The sequence below is a fragment of the Suricata suricatta genome, chromosome 10 (assembly GCF_006229205.1).
Source record: "Suricata suricatta isolate VVHF042 chromosome 10, meerkat_22Aug2017_6uvM2_HiC, whole genome shotgun sequence".
In the NCBI taxonomy this organism is placed as follows: Eukaryota; Metazoa; Chordata; class Mammalia; order Carnivora; family Herpestidae; genus Suricata; species Suricata suricatta.
The window spans coordinates 116,206,191-116,221,527 of NC_043709.1; the positions used below are offsets into that span (position 1 = coordinate 116,206,191).

The 15,337-nt window shown below is 40.0% G+C and overlaps 1 protein-coding gene across 1 annotated transcript in view; it reads left to right on the forward strand.

The window, feature by feature from the left end:
• Positions 1 to 8,707, forward strand: part of TMEM236 (transmembrane protein 236) — a 30,814-nt gene extending 22,107 nt beyond the window's left edge. The window contains exon 4 of the mRNA XM_029954483.1: positions 8,062 to 8,707. Within this exon, the coding sequence (XP_029810343.1) occupies positions 8,062 to 8,645 (584 nt within the window). The 3' untranslated portion in view covers positions 8,646 to 8,707. The remainder of the gene's footprint in view (positions 1 to 8,061) is intronic.
• Positions 8,708 to 15,337: the final 6,630 nt, after the last annotated feature.

The window sequence follows — 15,337 nt, forward strand, 5'->3', positions numbered from 1 at the left end:
AGGAAAAATGGTATCTTACTGTTTTAATATTTTGCTTAAAGCAGTAGTTGTGTTGAGCATTTTCTCGTAGGTTTCTCGGCTGTTTGTATTCTTTTTTAATGTTTATTTTTGTGAGACAGAGACGGAGTGAGGGTGGGGGAGGGGAAAAGAGATGGAGACACACAGTTTAAAGCAGGCTCCAGGCTCCGAGCTGCAGGACAGAGCCTGACGTGGGGCTTGAACTCACAAGTGGTGAGATCATGACCTAGGCCAAAGTCGGACACTTAACTGACCGAGCCACCCAGGTGCCCCGGCTGTTCATATTTTTAAAAAATCATATATTTTGTCCTTCATCTGTTTTTCTGTTGATACAATTTTTGTTGTTGTTGTTTTTACTACTGATTCATGAGGGCTGTAAATAGTAAGGCTATTAAATTTTGCCTATATATACACACACACACATATATATAGCATATATTTCAGAGTTATTTTGCCTTTTAATTTTTGACATCGGAAATTTCTAGTTTTGACACAATCCAATCTATAAATGTTTCCTATATGGAGTCTGTCTATGGTGTTAGGCTTTAAAAGTATTTCTCTCACTCCAAGGTGATAGAAATATGCACTAATTATTTTCTCAAAACTTTTTTACATTTAAGTGTTTCATAAAGAAAAGAAGTTGGATTCTCTGTAGGATATAAACTCATTAATTTATAGGTATGCAGTCAACCAGGAATGATAACCCGTAGATTTATTCACTTGATCTGGCACTTACAGACCCCTGCCTCTATTGCACTTCTGTCCATTTCTACTGGCATTTCCAACGTAACAGAAGGACTTACTAGAGCACTTTAAAAATGTCCATGCCCATCAGAGCAATCGCTGATAAACTGAAGGAGGACCTCTGAGGAGAGGACTTGGGCATCGTTAGGTTTTTAAAAACAAAACCTCATTGGTTTCTGATTTGTAACCCCAATTGGTCTCCACTTTGGCTGCCCATTCGAATCACCTAAGGGACTTGCAAGTTTTTTAACTCCCAGACTGTACCCCAGATAAAATCATAATTTTGATGAGGGTAGGACCAGGCATAGGTAATTTTTAAAGCCCCCACAGGTTATTTAGACTTGTGACTATTATTCAAGTGTGTGGGCAGAAAACCAGCAAGGGCAGTTTACACCTGTTAATGCGCACCAAAGCCTCTGGGAACTAGGAAGCAAAGTTACCTGCAGAGAGCAATGAGGAGGGACAGAAGGGAGAGATTTGGTAACAGAATCTGTAAGGTTTGAAATAATTGCTCAAGGTTAGGGACAGGCAGATGGAAGGATGACAGAAGCTTAGGGTTCAGTGAAGAGTGGAAACCAGGAATGTGCCCTGGGACCAGTCAAGATCGTGAGAGCTTTCTTCAAGGATCCTGAGAAACCTGGGCATTGATTGTAGAAAAGCTAGAACCATAGGACTGATCCAGGTTTAGAAGTCTGGTCTGTAGAGCAGGAATGGAAGAAGGAAAAGGAAGGATCTATTACTTTCTTAGTTATTTCCTCTATTGAATTAACACAATTTCTTAAATGAATGACAGGGATGTTTTTATGGAACTCCTAAGCTACTTCCCGTGAATCCTGGGCTACCTGGGAGCATACTTGCGGGACTCCTATGCATGCGTACTCATCAGAACCACCAGTGGAATGTTTTCAAAATGCACAGGCAGGAGCTCTATCTGCTGATCGCTACAACAGGGGACGGTTGTTGGGCCTCCGTGTATACAATTACCTCTTCAGGTTAAATGCCTAGACCAGCAATCGATTTCTGGCTCAAAGTACACCCAAGTTTTTAAAGCCTGGCGTCCATAGTCTTTAAAAATTCCACAATTAGTTCTGATACCCACCCCGACGGAGAGACCCTGATTATAGGAAGTATTGGGAAATGCGACATATACCAAGTTAAAAACTGACAGCCTGGATCCAAATTCCTAAAGGAATCTCCTTTCCAGATTCCCTCAAAATGGAACTCAACACTTTAACCCAAAAGAATATAGGAGATGCCACAGACAATGGGGGGTGGGGGTGGGGGGCGGAAGGGATGCTGCTTTTCTCTGAATCAAATGAATGGCACTTTGAGTTCCCCTTTGTTTCTTTTTAAGAAAAAGCTTATGATACAAGATGAGCGCAGCGTGTGAGCTGGGTTTCCATAATGTGTTTTGCAATGTGTTTAGGGTACGTATGAGGAACACTTTGTTTCAGGGCCATGCCAAGGAAGGGGACTGTTTCCTTTCATGCCCTCCCTTTGCTATTTAGAAGAAGGAAGTTTCAGAAAAGTAAGTTAGCTCTAGGATTTTCTCTGCCTTCTCAAGAAACAAGTGGCTATTTACCAGACTGGGATAAGAGAAGGGTAGAATTTCTGATTTATACCTCCTAATGAGCTCGCAGCTGTCGGGATTAGGTCAGTGTGTATTGGGCCAGAGACTATATTGTAGCCGTCCTCATGCCAAAAGACATAGGACATCAAGTGCTCTCACGTTGTGACCCTTTGATTAGGACAGCTTTACCTGATTGTAACAATTTGGCATTTAATTGTTACTTTCTTCCTACACGGGGCGGGAGGGGGGGGATATGTACAAGTTTAGTATACAACGTGAGATTCTTGAGTGTGGCAAGAGATTTCCTAAGTAAATATTGTAGGGAGACTGATAGAAATAAGGGAACAAGAAGCATTCAGCCTGCATTACTCTGTCATAATCCCAAGATGTGTTCCTCCTGTCATTATTATTCAGCAAAAATTAGGGCGCAAGGTTGAAAGGAAAGGTAAAGGTCATTGTCAGTTTCGAGATTTCCTTGTCTTGGAGTGAATAGAGTAAAATAGGTTGTTGAGCTGATGGACTGCAAAATGTGCGGAAATCTTGGTCGTTTTGTGGTTACAGCACAGGGTCCTCTGTACGGAGCACCATTTTGCTGTGGCTCTGCGATTTTAGAACCCCAAGCCCCCCCATTTCTGGAAGGGGGTGGTATTCTTAGTGTGTTTCCTGTGAACTCACAGAATCCGTTCTTCCCGGAAGCACACATCGGCATTTTTGTCCTCTGACTGGTGACTCCTGCCTCCTGGGAAGCCTTCGAAAGGTCTTGAATCAGACTGCTGCTGGTGGTGCCATTTCCCACCCATGTGTGCCCCCGTCCTGCAGGGCAATGCCGGGCACACGTCGCGCCGGCTGTTCCTGGGCCCAAAGCTGTGGGACATCATGTCTCACCGTTGAGCTGTGTAGGTTCCCAGGCTGCCAGGACCTCCACATGTCCCCCAGGGCTCCTTAGCCGAATCGGTCGTGTGGGCTTGCTTAAAGTGCTCTCTCCAGGATCTGGGCTGGATGGCAGTGCTGGTGGCAGACCTCACGCAGGGCTCCAGAGTCCTGCCTCCTGTTGAATGGAGGGCGATGCGTTCTTATTCCGCCCGGTTGTCACGCTTTGGCTTACTCACCCGGGTGCAGATTTCCCCAGCGAGACACCCAGTGCCCCCTTTATGCCACCGGACCCAGAATAAGAAGGTCTCCTACCTTCTATACGACAGTCTTTCCCGGAGGATTTGTTACCTCCATGATCCAGAGATCATGACCTGAGCTGAAGTTGGATGCTTATCAACTGAGCCACCTAGGCACCCCTATATTTGATATATTGAACACACGTATAGCTGCTTCTATGTGTCAGGCACTATTTTAAATGTTTTATGAATATTGACTTGTTCAGACCTCATAACCGCCCTGTGAGGTAGGTGCTGTGTTTCATCACTTATTACTTAGCCATGAAGTTACTCACTTGTCTTCCGACCTCAGATGAGCTGCACAAAAGAAACAAACTATACATGATAAGGTAGATAGTGTCTAAATACTGATGTATGTAAGTGCCCTGTTTGTATTTTATTACATTTTTTCCCTTCATCTCCAAAATTATGGCTAAAAGTACTTTGTGTGTTTAATGTGCTTTAGAATATTTGTAATGACTATTTCTTTTCTTCTTTTCTAGATTTTTTTTCTTGGAATGTTATGTCTAAATCATTAGCATTTCACTTTCTCTAGAACACTTTTCTCTCAAGAAAAATAGATTTTGGGTGGGGCAGCTGGGTGGCTCAGTCAGTTAAGCGTCCGACTTTGGCTCAGGTCATGATGTCGCGGTTTGTGAGTTCAAGCCCCACATCGGGCTCTGTGCTGACAGCTCAGAGCCTGGAGCCTGCTTCGTATTCTGTGTCTCCCTCTCTCTCTGCCCCTCCTCCACCTGTGCTTTGTCTCTCTCTCTCTCTCTCAAAAATAAAACAAAAAGAAATAAGTAAAGCAGATGTGAGCTACCTACTTAAACACTTATCTGTGATCAAAATTACACTTCCTTAAGTATTTAACTTGTACAGTGAAGACAGAAAGTTGTTTCAGCACCTGGCATTAGATGTAGGAATGACACGGAATGTCTGCTGCTTTCATTTTTTACAGGGAAATGCCAGCCTCGAAGAGAGTGAGTCTATCTCTTGCTTCATGCTTATATCTTTTATGGGTTTGGCATAAATATGTATCATTTTACCCACAGTAGAATACTAACAACAACAAAAGAATCCTAGCTGTAAGCAGAAATTTAAAAAAAATAGTAATTTGGAGGGAAACTAATCCCTGCACCAAAGGGAATAGAATTGGGTACACGAACGTTTACATCGCTCAGGGATAGATTTGTTGTTCGACTGTCATGACCAGTTTCTTGGCTTCTTCGACACCGTTTTGCCTTCTGGGAGGCCAGCAGAGCTCTCCAGGGGACAGTTACAGTTGTCATGTGGAAAGAGGCCAACAGCGTCCCTGTACCTCTCAATATAGTGTCTGTTGAGCTTAGAAAGATATGAAGTTCCCAGCCCAATCTCACCAAGTGTACATGGGCCATAGAATTTTATCAGAAATGAACTTAGAGGCACCTGGGTGGCTCAGTCAGTTGAGCATCTTGATTTCGGCTTAGGTCATGATCTCACGGTTTGTGGGTTCAAGTCCCGTGTAAGGTTCTGTGCTGACAGTGCAGAACCTGCTTGGGATTCTGTCTCCCTCTCTCTCTGCCCCTCCAGCCCCCTCTCAGAACGAATAAAAAAAGAATTAAAAAATTTAAAAAAAAATTAAAAAAATTTTAGCTAAGAATTCATCAAGCATCCCACGGCTCTTATCCATAGATATTAAGATTCTTCCTGACTGTTTAAAATGGTAATGTGTCATTTCTAACATCACCACTTCCTGGCATTGATACAATGCTGAATTTGGAGTCATCCTCAGAGCCCAAATTGTACGCTGCATTATTTATGTTGACAAAAGGAGTTGGATTTCCATTTAAACAGTTCTATCTATTAAGGCAGATGAAGGAGAGTTCTCCAGGACGACATACTCTAAGAAACATAATTTCCTTGTTGATTTTTTTCTTTTGTAAGATGAGAGATATAATTGATGCCAGTGAGCATCTGAGTTTTAGAAAAGATAATTTTAGGAATATTTTTTGACATTTATTTATTTTTGAGAGACAGACAGAGCACGTGAGCAGGGGAAAGACAGAGAGAGAGGGAGACAGAATCCAAAACAGGCTCCAGTCTCTGAGCTGTCAGCATAGAGCCCAACAGGAGGCTCAAACTCACAAACCCCAAGATCATGACCTAAGCCGCAGTTGGCACTTAACCGATTGAGCCACCCAGGTGCCTGCAATTTTAGGAATATTAAAATAATAGTAATTAGTATACAACTTTCTTTCTTACTTGACTATTTAATAAAGTGATACTCCTTCATGCTATTGTGCACCTAAGGTTGGTAAAGAAATTTCTAAGGGTCCTGCCATTTATTTATAAATGATTCCTATCAGAAGTAAATGGGGGTGCCTGGGCAGTTTAGTCGGTTAGGCATCTGACTTTGGCTCAGGTCACGATCACGTGGTTCGTGGCTTCAAGCCCCGCATCAGGCTCTGTGTTGACCGCTCAGAGACTGGAGCCTGTTTCAGATTCTCTCTCCCTCGCTCTCTGCCCCTCCCCCACTCACACTCTGTCTCTCCCTGTCTCTCAAAAATGAATAAATGTTAAAAAGAAAAAGTAAATAGTATTTTATTGAGAATTTAGATTCTTTTTAGTTAATCAATTTACTCAATTCACACTTAAAATTTTAAAGCAGTTAATTATATACAAAGAAAACCGAGGTTTGTCCTTTAAACAGCTCCTATTTAAAGTACTCAAATATTTTATTAGTCATTAATCATGATTATTTATTATGTCTTTTTATGATGTTTTCACATCAATATAGTTCAACAAATTCTTATCGACTTCATGTCTTTAACCTTTAGAGCTATGCAGTCTAATGACCCTTTAAATTTTGTCTTATCAAATAATGTGACAGCTCAGCATGTTGGCAGAATAAACTTTCCTTAAGACCAGATAAATTCTTAGAAAAAAAAGTGGTGTAACTAGATAAGTGTTTGAAAAACAATGTGCTGGGGGCGCCTAGGTGGCTTAGTCAATTGAGCATCCGACTTCGGCTCAGGTCATGATCTCGCGGTTTGTGGGTTCAAGCCCCGCATCGGGCTCTGTGCTGACAGCTCAGAGCCTGGAGCCTGCTTTCCATTCTGTCTTTCTCTCTGTCTCTGCCTCCTCCCCCCAACCCCCACTCTCAAAAAATGAATAAACATTTAAAAAAAGAAAGATTTGGGGCACCTGGGTGGGTCGCTCAGAGCCTGGGGCCTGCTGCGGTTTCTGTACCTCCCTCTCTCCCTGACTCTCCCCTGCTCGTGCTGTCTCTTTCTGTCTCTTAAAGATAAATAAAAAAGAAAGACAAACAATGTGCTATATACCTTTCATGTCTAAAAACTATACCATCAATAGTGGTATTGAGTCTTGAGGTTTTCCCCTCATAACCCCCAACCTCAACACCCATGTGTGCACAGAAGGCACTTAAATGAATGTGTGCACACACACACAGGCACCCCCCAACATACAATGTGATACTCATGAGAAAATATCCTGCGTATTCAAATCATGGCTGTGTTGATCAGGTCTAGCCTGTGGCACAAACCAATTGCTTTAGTCTAACCGATTGTGCTGACTGGCTCAAAAACGTTGGGGAAAGAACAGCTTAAAAAAGTCTGGCATTCAGGAGCGCCTGGCCACTCAGTCGGTTAAGCTACTGAATGTGGTTCATGTCCTGATCTCATGGTTGGTGAGTTTGAGGCCCATGTCGGGTTCTTTGCTGACTAGCTCAGAGCCTGGAGCCTGCTTTGGATTCTGTGTCTCCCTCTCTCTCTGCCCCTCCCCTGCTAGTGCTCTTTTTCTCTCTCTCAAAAATAAACATTAAAAGGAATCTGGGGTTCAGAGTGGCACCCTTCACTAAAACATTGATTGGACAAACGGACTCCCTCTTAGCACCAAACTCCAGGTCCAGACATCTGAGTTGTAGGGATCCCTGTGGACTTCTTATAAAAAAATGACAACATGGGCCCATTGGACTTTGATTTTATGATATCTGTATGTTTTATAATTAGCACATGATGTTTGGCCTCTGGGCAGGTGATAGCAGCCATAAAGTTAAGAGGTTGTCAATCGGGGTTAAACAAATCTGGGTGTGGATTTCAGCTCTGTGCATTCTGTGTATTAGAATTGCAGTGTCATTTCACCTCTTGGGCTATCGTTTCTATGTTTATATTTATGTAAATATAGTTTCTATATTCATAAAATGGGATAGCCCTCAACTTTTTTCTGAGATTAAGTAAGATTTATGTGTGAAAGTGCTTAGCTCAGTAACCAAAACTGGCTGGTACTGGAAAATGGTAAAAACGACTTGGGATCCATATCTAGAAAAATACAAAAGCATAAAGAACCTTCTCTACATCTGTTTTTTTGTTTGTTTGTTTGTTTTTTGGTCAGTATGATACCACTTGTTATCTGAAGTTCCATGTGTAAGACGTTAAAAAGACAATGTTCCCAATTTTATCATGTTTCAAATTTAACTAAAACACTGACATTTAAAAATTCACGTAAAAGTGAAATACAATTTTCATTGACATGCAATGTAAAACATGTTTCAATTGTCGTGAATCAATGACTTTATTGCAGGGAATGAAGACAGGCATATTCATACAACTACTTTGCACCAAGTAAAAACGGTGACGGACCAAGTGAATCAAAAGGAAGAAAATACGTCCTTTCCGCAGCCAGCCAGCAGGACTGAGGCACCACAGCCGCCGGGAGAAAGCAGATGGAGCCCTGCTCCGGTGCTGGCGGGACCCCAGGAGCCCTCCTTCCACTCGGGAGTCCTGGGAGCCATGTCCCAGCAGGACATCCGTGCGCACATCATCCTCTGGAGCTTTCTGCTGTGGTCCGACACCATCGAGATGGTGCGCGTGGCTGGCCACCTTGCAGTCTATAAGTCAGGCTGGCTGTACCCAGTCTACATATTCAGTTTTATTTCTCTCCTTCGGATAATATTAACACCTCAGAACCCTCTTCACAATTCCCTGGGCATCATTCTCCAAGACTTACCCTTTGCTTTTGTTAGACTTAGTTTAATCATTGCCCTGGGAACTATCACACCCGTATTGGGCCTTTGTAAAAACATCCTTGTGACTGTCTCTTATGTTTACTTCAATTATTTCTCCAAATCCAAAGCTTTCTCTACGTTTGAAATACCTTCATTTTAAAAAGAAAATGTAATAGGGGTGCCTGAGTGGCTCAGGCGTTTGAGTGTCCGACTTTGGCTCAGGCTGTGATCTCACAGCTTGTGAGTTCGAGCCCTGTGTCGGGCTCTGTGCTGACAGCCTGGAGCCTGCTTCCACTTCTGTGTCTCCCTCTTTCTCTGCCCCTCCCCTGCTTGTGCTCTGTCTGTCTCTCTCTCTCAATAATAAATAAACATTAAAAAAAATAAAAAAGAAAATGTCATATAGTCAAACCTCTTCATTATGCATGTGTGTACCTTTGCAATTTTTCCCCTGGGGCATAAATTCTATAGAAAGAAATGAGGAATACACTGTAGAGAATAAACTGTTTTTAATAATGGTAGCTTATCACTTTTTAAAAAGTATATTCAAATGATATTAAATTTCAGCAATGTTTTATTCTTATAAGTTAACTCCCCTGGACCTCTAGAAAATGTTAGTAATTTTAGTTACTTATGTATCCTGCACTGTTTCTAAAAACATTCTTCCTTAGACCTTAAAAAAATTAGAACATATTTTTTTACTAAGTTAGTCCAAGAATGATATTTTTATCATTTATATTAATTAAAGAACATTGCAAGAATGAATTAGAACTATTTTTAAACAATAAACCTGATGTTATTGAATAATTTTTAGATTATACTTAAAAATTTTTTTAATTCTAGGGGCACCTGGATGGCTCAGTTGGTTAAGCATCTGACTCTTGGTTTTGGCTCAGGTCATGATCTCATAGTTCATGAGATCCAACCCCACACTGGGCTCTGTGTTGCTGGTGCAGAGCCTTCTTGGGTCTCTCTCTCTCTCTCTCTCTCTCTCTCTCTCTCTCTCTCTCTCTCTCTCTCCCTCTCTCTCCCTCCCTCCCTCCTTCCCTCCCTCCCTCCCTCTCCCTCTCCCTCTCCTCTGCTTACACTCCCTCTCCCTCTAAAAATAAATAAATAAACATTTTAAGAAAGATATAAAACATTTATTAAACATTTTTTTCTGAACTGTAGTCTTAGGGTCTTGTTCAAGCATGGAATTAGGTTCTTTAATCTGCTGTGGCAAGCGGCTTTTCTGTAATCAACTGATTTGAGTATAAACAGCAATTCAGTTTAACAGATGTTTGGTTCAGTTTAAGGCATAGCCCTTTTCGCTCATACTGAAGTACTCATATACATATTGTTTAATATAATGAAGTCTAGGTACATCAGTAATACCTAAAGTTTTATAATAGAAAGAAGCCATACATTGAAGATGTGGATTTCAAAGAATATTTTATTTGTGGAGTTTCATACCATCATAAAAATAGTCACAAGCTCTGTTTAAAGTTTTTTTAATGTTTATTTTGGAGAAAGAGAGAAAGAGTGTGAATGGGGGAGGGGCAGAGAGAGAAAGAGAGAGACAAGAACCTGAAGCAGGCTCCAGGCTCTGAGCTGTCAGCCCAGAGCCCAACATGGGGCTTGAACCCACGAATGGTAAGATCATGACCTGAACTGAAGTCCCATGCTTAACCGACTGAGCCACCCTGGCGCCCCAAAAGCCCTGTTTAAAATTAGAAGTTCACCTTATGAATACAACAGCAAATGCATTAGTGTTGTATGTGCTGATATATATTGAATACCTTGATGTAAAAGAATAGGATGCACAATTATATAATTTGCCTTCTCTACTTGGTGACACTTTGGGGTATTCAGATGCCGGAACGATTTGAGAGGCTTATGTGTGCGGAGTAATGTGTCAAACTAGCCAGTCTCTTCAATGATCCGTGGCCACATGTACGGTAAGAACGGATAACTGAGCGTGCGAGCCAGCCTTGTCTCCATCAAAGTCCCCAGTGTCCCGGACCCCCTATGCTTTATGGGTTTTCCTCACACTATACGAGATCTGTTTACAGTTCTTAAAAGCTTAGCTCCTGGCTTTATGGCTTTGGGCAAGTTCTTTGACCGCTGTGAAACCCTAGTGTCCGCATCTAAAATATGAGCATGACAATCGTACCTTAACAGGTTAGAATTGTACTTTAAGAGCCTGCACGGATTACGTAAGACAGGAAATGCTCATCATATTGTCTGGCAAACAATAATAACTTGATAAACTCTAAGCATTTCAAATGTACCAAATCATAGAGGCAAGTAACTAAATGCATTGTTTTCATTTTCCTCTTTCATTCTTTGCTGTCCCTTCATACTGTCTGGGAATAAAAATTTTAGCCATGCATTTATGAAAAATAATATGGAAAATCTTCAGGTCACCTTAACTTATAATTTTTTACCAAGTGGCATTAGGTTCAAAAACGAGCAATCTACTGAATATATCGATTAAAGTTGATATGAGTACTCATTCCTCAGGCATTTGACTGTCCCTCCTGAGTCACTCTAATTATAGCACTCTATTAAGACTTCACTTATGGATTTACTTTTCTAAGTTCCCCATTAATGCTTAAATTCCTTAAAGGAAAGTCCCGAAGGTACCTTGTACTCTTTCTCTTCATCTGTCAATCCAACAGGCACTTACAATACTTATTACTGTAAAAAATTGAGAATTCAAATAATTCCTCTCAAATTATGCCATGATAATGTTTTTTAATTAAGAAAAACCTATAGCGAAGTAGTTGATTTATAATTTTCTTAAATATGAAAACATTTTACATACATTTATATTTATCTTCATATTGGAATTGATAAGTCTAAAGTATTACTTACTGGCACTTAGAATGCATTTTGTGTTCAATATTTGAATACAGCCCTTTATACCAATAGTAAAGGGATGTACATGTAGAGGAAAATTTTTGAGTAACTAATTAAATATTTTATTTTAAGAGTATACACATGTTTATTAAGTTCATGTCATGATTTTCTTTCATTTCAATGCCTTTCAGTATTTTTTTAATTAAAAAAATTTTTTAATTGAGTAGTCGACATACAGCATTAATTTTAGGTATCTAACATAATAATTTTATATTTTATATACCTTAAAAATTATCACTGTAATGGGTCTAGTTACAATTCGTCACCATGAATAGTTATTACAATATTACTGACTATATTCTCTATGCTATACTTTATATCCCCATAACTTATTTATTTTGTAACTGGAAGTTTGTACTTCTTAATCCCCTTCACCTGTTTCGTTCATCCCTACCCGCTCCCCTCTGGCAACCACCAGTTTGTATCTAAAAGTCTGTTTCTGTTTTGTTTTTCACTTGTCTTTTTAGATTCTGCCTATAAGTGAAATCATATGGTATCTGTCCTCTGACTTATTTCACTTAGCGTAATACCGTCAAGTCCATCCACGTTGAGAATGGCAAGATTTCATTCTTTTTTTATGGCTGAGTAATACTCCATTGTGTACATATTACTTTTTTTTTAATATATGACTTTTAAAAAGTTTATTCATGTATTGACGGACACTTAGACTGTGTACTTTGGCTATTGTAAACAGTGCTGCAATGAGCCTAGGGTGCCTATGTCTGTTTGAACCAATGTTTTCGTTTTCTTCTGATAAATACTGAAATGGAATTGCTGGGTTGTAGGGTAGTTCTATTTTTAATTTTTCAAGGAACCTCCATACTGTTTTGCATAATGGCTGCACAATATTACATTCCCACGAACAGACATGGAGGCTCCTGTTTTTCCACATTCTTATCAACACTTGTTATTTCTTGTCTTTTTGATACTAACCTTTCTGATTGGTGTGAGGTAATATCTTAATGTTTTGATTTGCATTTCCCGGGTTATGTTCCCTAGAGATGTTTAGCATCTTTTCATGGGTTGGATTTTCATCTATTTGCCATCTTTGGAAAAATGCCTCTTCACCTCCCTCCTCTGCTCATTTTTTCATTGTTCACTTTTTTTTTGATGTTGAGTTGTATTTGTTATTTATGTATCTTGGATATTAACCCTTCACCAGATACATCATTTGCAAATATCTTCTCCAATTCGGTAAGTTGCCTTTTCTCTTGTTGACTTTGTCCAATAGCTTTTTGGTTTGATAAAGTCCCATTTGTTTGGTTTCGCTTCTGTTGTGTTTGCCAAGGGAGACCTCCCCCTACCCCCAAATATTGCCAAGACCCAGAAACCAAGAGTTTGCTGCCTGTGTTTTCCTTTAGGAACTTTATGGTTTCAGGTCTTTAAATTTGTGTGGTCCAGTTTCACTCTTTTCTCTGCAGCTGTCCAGTATTTTCCAATATTACTTATTGAAGAGATTGCCTTTTCCTCCTTGTTTATTCCTGCCTCCTTTGTCATAGATTAATTGACCATGTAATAGTGGGTTTCTTTCTGGGCTCTCTATTCTATTCTATTGATCTGTATGTCTGGTGTGTGTGTGTGTGTGTGTGTGTGAGAGAGAGAGAGAGACAGAGACAGAGACAGAAGGAGAGTGAGAATCATGCTGATTTGATTATTAAAGCTCTGTAGTATAGTTTCGAGTCAAAGAGCATGATAATTCCAGCTTTGTTCTTCTTTTTCAGGATATTTTGGTTATTTGGGCCTTTTTTGCTTCCATACCAATTGTAGGACTATTTGTTCTGTTTCTGAAGAATGCTGTTGGTATTTTATTAGGATTATATTTAATCTTTAGATTCCTTGGGTAGGATGGATATTTTAACAATATTAATTGTTCTAATTCATAAGTACAGCATATCTTTCTTTTTAAAAATATAATTTATTGTCAAATTGGCCTTCATACAGTGTGTACCCTGTGCTCTTGGTTTGGGGGTAGACGTCCTTGGTTCATCGCCTACATGCAACACCCAATGCTCATCTTAGTGCCCTTCTCAGTGCCCGTCATCCATTTTCCCATCTCCCCCACCTCCCCATCAACCCTCAGTTTGCTCTCTGTATTTTTTAAAAATGTTTTTAATTTATTTTTGAGAGACAGAGAGAGATAGTGCGAGCAGGGGAGGGTCAGAGAGAGAGGGAGATACAGACTCTGAAGCAGGCTCCAGGCTCTGAGCTAGCTGTCAGAACAGAGCCCGACGCGGGACTTGAACCCACAAACCGTGAGATTCATGACCTGAGCTGAAGCCGGACACTTAACTGACTGAGCCACCCAGGCGCCCCTGTTCTCTGTATTTAAGAGTCTTTTATGGTTTGCTTCCCTCCCTATTTGTAACAACTTTTTTCCCCTTCCTTTCCCCCATGGTTTTCTGTTAAGTTTCTCAAGTTCCACAGATGAGTGAAAACATATGATATCTGTTTTTCTCAGCCTGATTTATTTCACTTAGCATATTACCTTCCAGTTCCATCCACATTGCTGCAAATGGCATGATTTCATTTTTTCTCATTGCCAACTAGTACTCCATTGTATATATAAACCACATCTTCTTTACCCATTCATCCATAGACATTTAGGCTCTTTCCATAATTAGGCTATTGTTGAAAGTGCTGCTATAAAAATTGGGGTACATGTGACCCTATGAATGAGCACTCCTCTATTCTTTGGATAAATTCCTAGTAGTGCTATTGCTGGGTCGTAGGGTAGTTCTATTTTTATTTTTTGAGCGACCTCCACACTGTTTTCCAGAATGGCTGTACCAGTTTGCATTCCTACCAACAGTGCCATTTCTCCACATTCTTGCCAATATCTGTTGTTACCTGAGTTGTTAATTTTAGGCACTCTGACCAGTGTGAAGTGGTATCTCAGTGTGGTTTTGATTTATATTTCTCTGATTATGAGTGATGCTGAGCATCTTTTCATGTGTCTGTTGGCCATCTGGATATCGACTTTGTAAAAGTGTCTATTTATGTCTAATGTGTTTCTTCACTGGATTATTTGCTTTTCAGGTGTTGAATTTGGTAAGTTCTTTATAGATTTTGGATATTAACCCTTCATCCAGTATATCATTTGCAACTATCTTTTCAAATTTCATCAGTTGCCTTTTAATTTTGTTGATTGATTCCTTTGCCATGCAGAAGCTTTATCTTGGTGAGGTCCCAGTAGTTCATTTTTGCTTTTAATTCTCTTGGCTTTAGAGATGTGTCAAGTAAGAAATTGCTGTGGCTGAGGTCAAAGAAGTTGTTGACTGATTTCTCCTCTAGAGTTTTGATGGCTTTCTGTCTCACATTTAAGTCTTTATACATTTTGAGTTTATTTTTGTGTATAGTGTAAGGAAGTGGTCTAGCTTCATTCTTCTGCATGTTGCTGTCCAATTCTCCCAGAACTGTCTGTCAAAGAGGCTGTCTTTTTTCCATTGGATACTCTTTCCTGCTTTGTCAAAGATTAGTTGGTCATATGTTTGTAGGTCTAATTCTGGCTTCTCTATTCTATTCCATTGGTTTATGTGTCCATTTTTGTGCCAACAGCTTACTGTCTGGATGATTACAGCTTTGTAGTAGAGGCTAAAGTCTGGGATTATGATGCCTCCTGCTTTGGTTTTCTTTTTCAATATTTGGCTATTTGGGGTCTTTTGTGGTTCCAAACAAATTTTAGGATTGCTTGTTCTAGCTTTGAGAAGAATGCTGGTGTAATTTTGATTGGGATTGCATTGAATGTATAAATTGCTTTGGGTAGTATTGACATTTTAACAATATTTGTTCTTCTGATCCATGAGCATGGAATGTTTTTCCATTTCTTTGTGTCTTCTTCAATTTCCTTCATAAGTTTTCTACAGCATATCTTTCCATTTGTGTCATCATCAATTACTTTCATCAACATCTTATACTTTTCAGAATATAGGTCTTTCACGTCCTTGGTTAAATAGG